Source organism: Carlito syrichta, unplaced genomic scaffold (assembly GCF_000164805.1).
Source record: "Carlito syrichta isolate Samal-C Ts95f unplaced genomic scaffold, Tarsius_syrichta-2.0.1 Scaffold307019, whole genome shotgun sequence".
Classification (NCBI taxonomy): domain Eukaryota; kingdom Metazoa; phylum Chordata; class Mammalia; order Primates; family Tarsiidae; genus Carlito; species Carlito syrichta.
Window position 1 is genome coordinate 283,082 of NW_007251115.1, and position 13,763 is coordinate 296,844.

A 13,763-nucleotide genomic window follows, 5' to 3' on the forward strand; every position below is an offset into this window, starting at 1 on the left:
CTGCAGAACAACTTCAACAGAAGGACCAACAGATCCTCCTCTTATTGGAAGAGAAGGAGATGATTTTCCGGGACATGGCTGAGTGCAGCACTCCCTTGCCAGAGGACTGCTCCCCGACGCACAGCCCTAGAGTCCTCTTCCGCTCCAACACAGAAGAGGCTCTCAAAGGAGGACCTTTAATGAAAAATGCAATAAATGAGGGTAATTTACATTCAGCATTGCCTCTTCTTCATCTCCTCCCAGAGTGCTTCACACACTAATATTACCTACCAGTGTTTACTTTTTTACTGTAAAATAAAGCACAAGTACAGAAAATTACCCAAAACAAATATTTCACTATAGTAAAATAGATATATCATCAGGTGAATATTCTTATAACCTCTACCCAGGTCAAGAAATTAACTATGGCCAAGCACCCTGAAAGCCCCTCCACGTGTCCTGTCCCTCTCACATGTCCCTTCCTCCAAAAGGAGCAGGTATTCTGACTTGTTTTAGTAATCACTGTTGTCTCCTTATAGCTTTATGGCCCACATGCCTATTCCTAGACTCTATGGTTTAGTCTTGCTCATGTTTTTTGATAAGCATTTTAAGGTTCTTAGTTTCTTTACTGTCTCCTTCTTTTCGATACAATTTATCTTTGAGGAATCTGAGCTTTTTGACTTATAGAGTTTCTCATAGGTTGAATTTATTCATATAGCAGTCTTGTCCTCTATTTCCTTCAGATTTGCTGCTGAATTCAGAGGCTTAATTACTCAGACATGATCCCTTTGGCAAGCTGTATTCCTATAGTGTTGTGTTCTTTCATTGGGAGTCACAAATATCTAGTTGTCTCTTTTTTTATGATGGAGAGAGAAAGCAGGATAAAAGGATACATGCTTGATGTTTTATTTCTTTCCTTTATTTACCAATTTTCAAGATAGTGAATTGTTCTGTGGTCATCTTCTGAAGGTAACTCATACTTGTAAAACATATATTATTATGGACTCGTGAATTTAAACATATTTCATGGGTTTCAAGTTACTGCCGTTCTTAACCTTATTATCCTATTTGCCAGTGAGCCGCCCTTTGTTTGGCTTCTGAGTCCTACTGACATGACCATAGTAGTCTTTGAGGGCCTCTGTGCTCTCTGGAATGGTAAGTTGTTGCAGACTCATCTCGATTGTTTTCTGCCCCAGATCCGGAATCATCCCTTTCTCCAAGAGCTCTGACTTCTTTTAGTGAGAAATGATATTTTGAGTCTGGGCACTGAGGAATGGTCATTGCTGCTAGGTTTTTTCATTATTACTAAGGTGTACCTTTTCAGTGGACAGAGCTTGGGGGGAAAATACATACACACACACACACACACACACACACACACACACACACTCTCTCTCTCTCTCTCTCTCTCTCTCATGAAATTACATTGATATATCTAATCAGAGTGTGGACTACAGACTTTTGTTTTGTTTTGTGTTTTTGTATTACATCTGTCTTCTTCCATATTGGGAATCCTCATTCTCGAAGACTCGTCATAGAATTAGAATTTTGTTTATTGACTTTCTGATTTTACCTGACCTTCACACACATAACAGTATCACATAACAGTACTACTGCCACTGAATATGATTTTTACATGCTATTCCCACTCTCTCTTTTTCTTTAAAGAATAGCTGTTCTATGTCTGCACTGTCATCTCATAACCATTACATATTGTAAATTCGCCTTCTTAGCCCTGACGTGTAGTCTGTGTTCTACAAGTGAACATAGTTAATGCTTACCACCAGTCTGTAGGTCAGTGTCCCTCCAGTCATTTGAATCTGTGAGGCTTATTCTCTAGCACGTGCCTCAGGAAAGGCTCAAGAGAATAATATCCCTTGAGTTTTTATATGCCAGTCATAATTTGTGCTCTTTATACTTGAAAGTCTCTTATGCTGGATATAAAATTCCTGGCTCATTCATATGTTCTTCCCCAGGGTATTAATTAGACTCAAACATGTTACTTTATTTTTTCTGGCATAAAGCATTGCTGTCAGAGTCTGATGATAATTTGGTTTTCCCCATGTAAGTCATATGCTCATAGACTAAATGCAAAGATTTTTTTCTGAGTCTAAGTAGTTTTGTGAGAATATGTGTTGGTGTTGGTTATTCTGGGTTGATGTTCTCGGGTTGAGAGTGCTTTACTTTGATACAGAGTTTCAAATTTTTTAGATTTTAGAAAAATATTCTTGAATTACAATTTTTGTTATTTTCTCTGTTGCTTTGGTTTCTTTCAAGAACTTCAATTATCTAAATGTTGGATCTTTTTCTGTCTTTAATATTTATCACTTTATCTTAATACTTTTGATCTCTTCCTTTCATCTTTTTAAGCCATTTTCTGTTGGGTTTATTTGCTCTTATAGTCTAGTTTGTTTACATTTCTGTAAGAATTTTTTTTCTTTTGTTTCCAGTTCTTTGAGTTTTGCCATCTCATTACTGTATTTTCTAATTCTGACTTGGGTTCTTCCATGTCTTGTGTCATTTTCTTAATGTGTTTAGCTCACTTATTTTGTGGACATGTCTTTCTGGTGTGCTTTTATTATCTGTAGGAAAGTTAATATCCCTTGTTCTCCCTACCACCACCCTCTTTTCTGAAATTTATTTGGGATTTGACTTTAGTATTTTCTGTTGTTCATTTTTTTTTTTTTTGAGTCGGAGTCTCACTCTGTCGCACAGACTGGAGTGCAGTGGCCGCTCCCGGCCACCACAGCCTCAACCTGCTGGGCTTCGACGATCCTTCTGCCTCAGCCTTCCGAGTAGCCAGAATTACAGGCACGTACTACCACGCCCGGCTGATTTTCTGATTTATTGTAGAGATGAGGTCTCGCTGCCCAGGCGGTCTTGAACCCACGGGCTCAGGCAATCCACTCACCTCAGCCTCCCAAAGGTGCGGGATTATAGGCTGGGCCACCAAACCCGGCCTGTTGTTCATTTTTATGGGCAATTCTTAAATCTTTAGGTTCAGATTGCTTTTCTCACCTCATAGGACTCTTCTGTCATTTTTGTGTAGTGTTTTTTTGAAAAAACATGATGGCTTGTCTTATAAGATTTCTGGCCGCTGGTTCCTTCCCTTATTCCATCTAGACCTTATTTTTCTTCAAGTCTGTTATTCCTCTCCTGCTCAACTTTTATTCCACTTTCTGCACTTCTTTCTGTGGGCCCTTCTCTTAAAAACAAACAAACAAACTCCCAGTTGTGGTCAGAGTTGAGGATGCAAATTCTTAGACTACTCTAGCCCTATGAACTCATTCACTATAGGGGAGGCCAAAAACCCTGCCTGTTTTATTGATGTTCCCAGTTTATATTCTCAACCTTAATTTCTGGGGAGTATCTTCTGACTGCTTTGGATCTGACTCCAGAAGCCATGCTTCTTCCAGTAAATTACTATGCCTTCTCTGTACCCCTTCAAATTTTCTTAGGCCTATTGTACATAAAGTTCAAGGTTGCATCTCTAAATTTCTAGTACAGTGCAAATGAAAACTGTACCCTAAGCTGAGATCTGAGACCGTTTTTTGAACAAGGAAGTTACTCTTTGTAACTTTCTGATCACGCTCCCTGGATATGTCATGTATACCATGAATTTTTTTTTTTTTTCTCATTGAAAGTCAAGATATCTTTATAATAATAAAAAAAATTTAAAAAAAAAAAAAAAAGAGACAAGATATCATTGCATGTTTCCCCTTTTCCAGTGGAGATCCTTCAGGGTTTGGTGATTGGAAGCCTGGGAGGCACACTTGGGCAAGCTGTCAACAGCCCCACTGAACAAGAAGGCATGGTTGGCCCTGTTTCCCTGCCTCGGAGAGCAGAGACCTTTGGAGGATTTGACAGCCATCAGATGAATGCTTCAAAAGGTAAATGATTTGAATGAACTCATGTGCTTTCATAGGCAGTCCTTGACTATCTCACATGAGTAAAGGTGGCATGTATTTTAGTAACTATATCTCCTCTGTCCCATTCAATCAGTAAATGTTTGAGTGAGATCCTAAAACACTTAAGCACCTCTGTCAGACTCCTTCATTTGGAGTCACAAAAAGATCTTCCTGGGATCTTAGCTAAACTGAAGCCAAAGAAGTATAATACCCGTTTCTATTTCCAGTTCTTCTGCATTCGTGAAATTATTAATACTCACTTAGCTGCCACCAAGTGGCTTCTCTTTTTCTCTTCTCTTTAATAGGAGTCCGAAATATCACGTCTCCAAAGCTATCCATATCATATTTTTTTCTTGACTAGTGTGTTTCACAGCTTTTTAAAAAAAACTTACTTGGTTTTTGTTTAGGCGGCGAGAAGGAAGAGGGAGATGATGGCCAAGATCTTAGGAGAACAGAATCAGATAGTGGCCTGAAAAAGGTAATTCCTTTTATGAAATACACAATCTGTGAACCTCCTTGGCACTTCCCTAGGAATCTGTAATCTTTGAAATTATTTTTCTTTGATCTTGTTTTGGATGTCTGACTTGCTGCTTTTAATAAAATTATTTTCAGAGGAAATCACATTTTTAAAGCAAACTACAACTCAGAATTCCACATCATTGACTATGTGACCTCTCTGACTTAGAGCAAAATGTTACAATTGCCGGGCTCGGTGGCTCAGCCTGTAATCCCGTGCCTTTGGGAGGCTGAGGTGAGAGGATTGCCTGAGCCCGCGGGTTCGAGACCCACCTGGACAGCGAGACCTCATCTCTACAATAAATCAAAAAATCAGCCGGGCATGGTAGCGCATGCCTGTAATTCTGGCTACTCGGAAGGCTGAGGCGGAAGGATCTCCGGAGCCCAGCAGGTCAAGGCTGTGGTGGCCGCGAGCGGCCATTGCACTCCAGTCTGGGCGACAGAGTGAGACTCCAACTCAAAAAAAAAAAAAAAGTTACAATCATACATAACTCTACCATGGCCCTGGCAGAACCAGGTTCATTAAGAGGTTTGTTTCAGATTCTCCAACCTGATCTCTTTATAAGACTTTAGTAGTAAGTAGTTCAACCTTAAGTCCTCACTCCCTTGCATCGAGAGGCTGTGGTAGAAAAGAAAGAAACATGAAACTCTAGTATAACTTAGAAACACATTGAATATGGATCTTCATTTTTTAAATGAATGTTTTTTCATTTTATAGAGTGGAAATGCTAACCTGGTATTTATGCTTAAAAGAAACAATGAGGTAAGGACATAAGCTTTTTAAAAGATTATGTTTGTTATTGCTGGGAATATTCATTTTCATTTTGCTGTTATAAACAAGCTAACTCCTGGCTGTTATCTATGCACGAAAGCAATACAGTTGTCAGTTTCCTTTACCTTTATTTTTCCCCTTTCTTTGACCCCAGGGCACCATCTTGGAGTTTTGCCAGTTAGAGAATCGCCTACCAAGGTGGCTTACGAAGTCTCTTGTTTTGTTTTTCTTTTCTTTTTCTTTCTTTCTTTTTTCTTTTTTTTTGGAGTCGGAGTCTTACTCTTTCACCCTGACTAGAGTGCAGTGGCGTGCTCACAGCCACCACAGCCTCGACATGCTGGGCTCAGGGCATCCTTCCATCTCAGCCTTCAAAGTAGCTGGAGCCACAGGTGCATGCCACCATGCCCGGCTAATTTTTTTGATTTACAGTAGAGATGAGGTCTTGCCAAGTTGCCCAGGCTGATCTCAAACCCTTGGACTCAGGCAGTCCTCTTGCCTCTGCTCTCAAAGTGCTGAAATTACAAGCATGAGCCACCACACTCAGTTAGAAGTCTCTTGCTTTTAATCAGCTTTCTTTAACTGTGGACTTTGAAGCCTCCTTGGTGTTTTCCTTCTGTCTAAGAACAATGAGTAGAATTTGGTAGCAACCATTACTGCAACACAAACCTGATACCAAATGCCACAGATTAGAACATGGGCATTTAACTTGTGGTTAATTCTTCGTAGGAATTTCTTATCCTTTAAGTACTCAACTTGAGGTTTCTTCTTTTGAGTATTGTCTTTGACTTAACATATGTATGTTTCAACTAAGAAGTAGCCTTGGTGTCCTCCCAGAAAGAAGTCAGATTCTGAAGCTAGTCTGTTTCCCCGTCAGCTGAGTTCTGATGACCCTGCAGGGCAACAGCACCTCTTCCAGGCATCCTCCCCTGCCCCTTTACTCCTTCTTAGGAAGCTGTCTTTAGGGCTACTACCATATCCAAAATTACTTCTGTGCATTTGACTTCGTGTAAGCAGACTAAAGTCATGTATATGACAGTTGCTTTTTAGAGTGTACTTCTCCAGAATGTTTTTTGGTTTTTTTGTGGATTTTTTTTTTTTTTTTTTTTTTTTGAGTCAGGGTTTTACTGTGTCACCCAGTGGTATAATCATAGCTTACTGTAGCCTCGATGTCCTGGGCTCAGGCAATCCTTCTGCCTCAGCCTCCTGAGTAGCTAGGATTACAGGCATGTGCCAACATGCCTGGCTAGTTTTTATTTTTATAGAGATGGGGTCTCACTATGTTGCTTAGTCTGGGCTCAAACAGTCCTCTGGCCTCAGCCTCCTGAAGTGCTAGATTATAGGTGTGAGCCACCACACCTGGCTCTTCTTTTTCTTCTTGATTTTAACATAATATCTTAAATCTCTGAGGAGCTTTGTTTTGAAATTTTAAGTTAAGGAGAATCTTTCCTTTTCTCCCCCTAAAACACAGAAAGAGAGCCAGGCTTGGTGGCTCAGCCTGTAATCCCACGCTTCGGGAGGCTGAGGTGAGAGGATTGCTTGAACCCATGGGTTCGAGACCCGCCTGGGCAACTCGGCGAGACTTCATCTCTACAATAAATCAAAAAAATTAGCCGGGCGTGGTAGCGTGCGCCTGTAGTTCCAGCTATTTGGAAGGCTGAGGTGGAAGGATCACCGGAGCCCAGCAGGTCAAGGCTGCAGTGGCCGCTCCCAGCCACTGCACTCCAGTCTGGGCGACAGAGTGAGACTCCAACTCAAATAAATAAATAAATAAATAAAACACAGAAAGATACTGTTTTATATTTGCTGACATTGAATACAGTGGTATCCTAAAGGAATTAACTTTGGTGTGCTTGTCTTTAAAAGACATAAGCCCAGGCTTCACATGCTGCTTGCCTGCCGTATCTGTTGCTTGAAAATTTGCTGTTAGCTAATTTTCCCACTTGGCAGCTCCCCCCCATAGTTAGTAAGAAGACTTGGGGAAACAGCTAGCACAAGACCTTCCAGTACAGGTTACACTCTCTGGATATGGTGCTAGCATAGGCAGGCATTCTGTGACTTCTCTCAGTCTGTTTATTAAGAATAAAGTAAGAGCTAAAAAGTTTTCTCAGAAGAGCTAAGCCTGGTAACTAAGTTTTTGTCTTTTGCTTTTAAGTGATTTTTTAAGTATTATAAAAGGGATACATGTTCGTGGTAAGAAAGTAACATAACTTGCTTAATAATAATCATAATCCCACCACTGAGATATAACTACTGTTAAATGTTTGGTGTTTCTGTTTCCAGCCTTTTTTCCACATATGTTTGTATGTCTGAATTGTTTTATACAATTTGTATCAATACTCCCTAGAGCTTCATAATCCTGCTTTTTTCTTCTCTTAACATGCACTAAAACCATTTCCCTAAGGCATATCTGTACAAAGCATTCTGTTGAACGGTGAATAAAACATTATTCAGTGAATAATGAATAAAACATTATTTTATTGTTTACCATAATTTATTTAACCTTCCTGATAGTTAATTCTTTTTCTGTTTTTGATTTTTAAATAATGTAGCCAAGAACATCCTTGTTCATACTTTTTTTTGGAACAGCTCTTTGATTATTTCCTCAGCATGACAAATTGCTATCTAAAGGGATAGCAACATGTGGCCCCACTCATTAGATACATGAGTACCCACTTCCATCTTTTACCAACATTGAGTATTATCATTTTTTAATTGGTGTTTTGTTGGTTTGATACAAGTTCAAGTGGCATTTCTTTATTTTAATTTGCATTTATTTGATTTCAGATAAGGTTGAGTCATTTTAATATGTTACATAATCATCCATTCATATTGATTCTTTTATGAATTGCTGGTTTGTGTTCCTGGCCTATTTTTCTACTAGGGTATTTTTTGGTTTTGATTTTGGTTCTATGAGAGCCTTTTTCAGATTTTTCATTTGAATTTCTATTCAAGTTCTTTGCCTTTCTTTTTTTTTTTTTTTTTTTGAGTTGGAGTCTCACTCTCGCCCAGACTGGAGTGCAGTAGCCGCTCCCGGCCACTGCAACCTCGACTTGCTGGGCTCCAGCAATACTTCCGCCTCAGCCTTCCAAGTAACTGGAACTACAGGCGTGCACTACCAAGCCCGGCTAATTTTTGATTTATTGTAGAGATGAGGTCTCACCAAGTTGCCCAGGTGGTTCTCAAACCCACAGGCTCAGGCGATCCACTCACCTCAGCCTCCCAAAGGCATGGGATTACAGGCTGAGCCACCAAGCCCGGCTCTGTCTGAACATTTTTAAAAATATGAGCCAAGGTCCCAGCTTAATGTTTTTCAGAAATTTAGCCAAGTTTTACAGAACAATTCATTGAATGTTCTTTCCTTTTCCATAGATTTAATGTGCTACTTATAGAATAAGTTGTTATGGTTCTTTCTAGCCTTTCTGTTCTGTTACATTGATATGTATGCCATCTGTGTTCCACTTTAAATAATGGAAGCTTTATAATGCATTTTTTGTGTGTGTTTGTATTCCTTCTACACACACAGTTGTTTTGTTTGTTTTGTATTTTTCTTGGCTGCTTGTACCCACTTATCCTCTTTGGTGCTTTCATTTTGAAAATATTTCATTAAAATACAAGTACCTTGTATTTTAAGGACGCTACCTTGTCAGATAACTGTGGAGTGGGATAGATCCTGAGATTCATCAAGTCCTACAATACATGTTTCCATTGTGTTCCTTTTGCAGCAGGTCATGCAGAGCATTGTTCATCTCCATGAACTCCTTAGCAGTCTGCAGGTATGTGACTTCGTCTTTTATCCATGCACACACTTATTTAGAGAATGACAGCACAAGGACTAATGACCTGGATCTTAGGGGTTTGTCGTTTGCTTATTGGTACATAAGGCCCTCATCTAAAGAAGACTGGCTCTCATGACAAGAAAAGCTAGAACATGCAGTGGTTCAATACCACTGCCTACCCAAGACCAGAGTTGGTGGACAGCTGGTGGACTATGGGCACTGCTTGATAACTGTGCCACAGAGCACAGAGGGTGCTATGTGCAATTGAGAGCATCTCACTCTAGAAAGCCTTTAATGTGATCTTCCATATTTCATGTCTGTGTGGTATTTGAATAGAGCAGCCCTCCCAGAACAATTGCTGTTTAGCACTTCCCAGGAATATCTTCAAATTCTGCTTACTTCTTTTCTGGAAGATATAAACTGTATCATTCCCACCTTCCCCATCCCCTCCAAACATACATGCTCATTCCACCTCAGGCAGTACCAGTGACTGCAGACAGCATGTGACCAGGTTTGAGAAAAACTGACTCCTGCACTTTTGCAGTTCCTATTTGATAACTGCCCACGGTTATCCTGGAGTATGGTCATACAGCCAGCTTGAAAAATGATGGGAGAGTCATGGTCTATCATAGTGCCTGGTGCCTCGGGGCGGGGGGGTCACAGAAGCTGGCTTTCCTCCTGGCCGGCATCCCACAGCTGTCCTCCCCTGTGCCCCCTCAGGGTGTGGTGTTGCAGCAGGACAGCTACATTGAGGACCAGAAGCTGGTGCTGAGCGAGAGAACACTCACCCGGAGCTCATCCCGCCCGAGCTCCCTCATCGAGCAGGAGAAGCAGCGCAGCCTGGAGAAGCAGCGCCAGGACCTGGCCAACCTTCAGAAGCAGCAGGCGCAGCACCTGGAGGAGAAGCGCCGGCATGAGCGCGAGTGGGAGGCCCGCGAGAGGGAGCTGCGGGAGCGTGAGGCACGCCTGGCCCAGCGTGAGGAGAGGGTGCAGCAGGGCCAGCAGGACCTGGAGAAGGACCAGGAGGAACTTCAGCAGAAGAAGGGCGCATACCAGTACGACCTGGAGCGGCTGCGTGCAGCCCAGAAACAGCTGGAGAGGGAGCAGGAGCAGCTGCGCCGAGATGCTGAACGGCTCAGCCAGAGGCAGATGGAATGTCAGGTAATGGGAGCTCCTGAGGACCCATCCCAGCAAGCAGCGGGAGGTGGTTGCTCCTCTCGTGGACAGAGATACTCTGACTTGGAGGTGTTCAGGCAGCTGGGCTCCGTGTCATTCCTGATTTGCCTTGTAACTGTTGATGAAACCTTTCATTCTCTGTAGCTGCTCTTATGTGGTCAGGCTTTCACTTACTCAGTACACTGACTCTCATGTTTATTTCAGTGGTGGTCCATGGTTCTTCTGGAGCATGGACACTGGCAGCAGATAGAGAGCCTGGGTGTACACAGATCTGCCCACCTTTAGAAACACATATCATTTTGCCGTATGTTTGATTGATTGACCAGGGACCATGAAAGAAAATTAGACTGGCATCCTCCAGAGTAGGGACAGTTTTAGCTTTCTGCAGAGGTTTTCAGATGTATGGTGAGGAGAAGCAAATGCTCTGTGTGGCTTTTTATGACACAAGTATGGATCCCACCCCAATCTCAATAAAACCATCAGGGCTCTGACAGAGGAGGAAAGATGCTTCCCAGGCAACTGAGAGAACTCAGATTACATGACCCCCTTTCTCTTTGGTTTAACCTTTGACTAGGATCTTGGCATAAGCTCAGCTCTCCCATTTACCCTCTCACCTGAACAGACTCTGTGTTCTCTTCACCCTGAAAATTGTCTGCATCCCTGTGTAAAGCTCTCTTTAAGATGATAAGCAGCTCTCTGCTTGTTTTTTTAGGGAGCGGGAGTTATTTTAAGTTGTTTCATCAAAGGTACCACTAATCCTTTATGATGCTGGTATTAGTATATGTAATAAAAATATTGAAGGTGATATTTTTAACTTGTTTATAGATACTGCTTGAGGGAGGACAGCAAATGAAACCGAAGAGTTCTGAACCTTTTTACAGTGAGCTCTAGAGAGCCCACAGAAGTGGTAAAAACCGGTTGAATTCAGCCAGCACTTGTTGAGTGGGTATCAGAGAACCAGTGGCCTCAACTTAACACCCCTTGTCTTGTATGTGTGCAGGTTTCACATCACCATACCAAGCTGATGAGGATCCCATCCTTCTTCCCCAATCCCGAGGAGTCTCCCGTGCCATCCACACCTCCCATAGCCAAATCAGGGTCCTTAGACTCAGAACTTTCAGTGTCCCCAAAAAGGAACAGTATCTCTCGGACACACAAAGACAAGGGGCCTTTTCATATATTGAGTTCAACCAGCCAGACAAACAAAGCACCAGAGGGGCAGAGCCAGGCCCCAGCATCCACCTCTGCCTCCACCCGCCTGTTTGGGTTAGCTAAGCCAAAGGAAAAGAAGGAGAAAAAAAAGAAGAACAAAGCAAGCCGCCCTCAGCCTGGTGGTGAGTCACGCACACTGCTCTCCTGTGACCATCGTGTCCATGCATTCTGAAGAGAGGATAAATTTTAGTGGCACGAGACAGAGTGGGGGCGTTTCAAAAGGGTGCAGTTCAGATGTGCAGAAGCCGCACTCCTCCTCCTCACCAGACCACTTGTGAAGTGTGGCACTCTGTGTGGCCCCATGTGCAAAGCAGAGGATGCAGATGTCATTTTTGAAGCATTTCCGATTGAGGAACTGGAGCTTATCTACATCCTTTCGAGGCCTAGTCCAGTCATGGATAACAATAGCTAGCATTTGGTGATTTCATCCTCAAATGACTGTATCCAGTAGATGCAGCTAACCCCAAGATAAATGAGGAGACTGATGCTCAGGGAGGTTTCCTGACGTCCCAGGGGTCACAGGGCCTGTGATTATGTTATACTAAATGCCTCTCCATTCCTGTGCCACTTTTTCCGAGTCCTCTGTTCCTTCTCCTTAGATTGATCTCTCCCTTCTATGTGGGAGTTTAAAGAGAAATTTGTACTGTCCAGGCTTATTTATAAATAAAAATTCTAGTACTTATGTAAAAGTTAAAGCAGGCATCAGATGGTGTTCGGAAACCCCAGTGCATGATAAGTTAATTGCCCATAAACCTCGGTCACCTGTTTGCATCACAGAAGATTTTTGGTTGGGAAGGAAGAAGTTAAATGAAAAGGACATTTTTTTCCTGAATTTCTTTTCATTCTTGGTTTTCACTTTTCCAGATGGTCCTGCATCAGAAGCATCAGCAGAGGGGGAGGAGATCTTCTGCTGACCCCGTTCCTGTCTGCTAAGGCAGCTGCCTCCTGGTCGTGGCCGATGGTTCCCAACCCACATCTCCTACTGTCCCTGTATGCACAAGTCTCTTACACTGGACACCCACTGCTCCTCAGCGTCCAGTCCCCCTGGGCAGCCCAGGTCCTGGACAAAAAGGAGCAGATTGTCTTGAGTGTCAGGGTGGGGAAGGAGGCCCAGACTCTGCTTCACCCATAACTAGTGACTACCAAGGACTCACAGGTTGGGGCCGGCCCTATGCAAGATGTTACACTGAAAGTAGTAGCCTCAGAAGTACAGGCAGTGGTTTTGGACATGTTGGGAAGTCCTAAAGGCTGAAAGAGTGTTTCCAAATGAGGCTGAATTCTGGCTGCCTTTTATTTGGGAGAACACACCAAAACCAAACAGCAGATAGTCTGAACTTTGTGTATATATACAGTGATCTGTCTGCATATACATATAGGATATGCCAGAAGTATGCACCGCCTGTGCCAGCCCTGTGGTCAGCTAGCTCAGCACAGGAGGGGCACCTGGACTGATCAGGTCCCTGGGTACTTTACCTGGTAGTCCTTAGAGACTAGGTACCCTTCACCCACCCTGTGCACACATCACCCCTTTTTTGTATGTATTTCTCATTTCATTTTAGAAGGGATGACAGACGTTTGTGAAACCAGTGAAAGAAGGCTTGACGTGTATAAAAACATGATCTGCACTACCTTGATCTCAGTGTTTTGGGCACTAAAAAAAATAGTATTTTATCATCAAATCTAGAAGAAATATACCGGCTTTCCAGAATGTGTGCCCATATGTTCTGGGCACAGGTCAAGTAGAAAGGCCTCCTCACTGTTATCCCTGCATCATGACTCTTTCTGGTTGTCACTGAGCACTCAGAAATAGCCACAACCTCCTGGCAGTATTCCTGAGCTCTCCTCATGGCTCCCCTGGGCAACTGGCAACTGTCCCTCGCCTGAAGAGCACCCTGTGGCATACCTCCACAGGGCGACTTCTTCCTCCACAAGACCACACCAGCCTCCCAACCCAGACCAGGCAGGAACTGTGCGCCAAGGCCCCACTCGAGGGCAAACATCCAGGAATTGGTTACAGGTGCAGGGTTAAGCCCAGGTGTAGAAGTCTCCACCAGTGCAGCCTGAGAGGCGGGCTGGCCAGACAGTGTGTCTAGAAAGTGCTCATGCTGTGTCAGGAGGCCTCTTCAAAATTGGTTTCTTAAAAAATGTTTAAAGGTCTTTTGATGAGCTGTGCTCTGCCCTGAAAGAGGTCCTAGCCGCTGCCTGCTGCTTCTCTTCTTCTTGTCTTCTGTGTTTTGGTCTGTTTGCTCGGGGCTCTTCACAAGCTGGTATGTGCAGGACACTTTGTGGTAACATTTCCCTCTAAGGCCCCGCGTGCCAGGAAGGGAGACCTGGAAATTCTGTGCTTCCAATGTGGCCTTCCGTTCCTGCTTTCTGCCCCTCAGAAGGATGGGTCTTTGAACACACTTTTTAAAAAAAAAATCT

General features: G+C 42.9%; 1 protein-coding gene across 2 annotated transcripts in view; it reads left to right on the plus strand.

The window, feature by feature from the left end:
- The window catches only part of AKAP13 (A-kinase anchoring protein 13), a 247,677-nt gene extending 234,599 nt beyond the window's left edge, over window positions 1-13,078 (plus strand). For both annotated transcript variants that reach the window (XM_021715342.1, XM_008063737.2), the window contains 8 exons: window positions 7-201; window positions 3,708-3,869; window positions 4,295-4,365; window positions 5,122-5,166; window positions 8,898-8,948; window positions 9,672-10,112; window positions 11,128-11,461; window positions 12,204-13,078. In XM_021715342.1, coding sequence (XP_021571017.1) covers window positions 7-201; window positions 3,708-3,869; window positions 4,295-4,365; window positions 5,122-5,166; window positions 8,898-8,948; window positions 9,672-10,112; window positions 11,128-11,461; window positions 12,204-12,253 — 1,349 coding nt within the window. In that variant the 3' untranslated portion in view covers window positions 12,254-13,078. The remainder of the gene's footprint in view (window positions 1-6; window positions 202-3,707; window positions 3,870-4,294; window positions 4,366-5,121; window positions 5,167-8,897; window positions 8,949-9,671; window positions 10,113-11,127; window positions 11,462-12,203) is intronic.
- The last annotated feature ends 685 nt before the right edge of the window (window positions 13,079-13,763 follow it).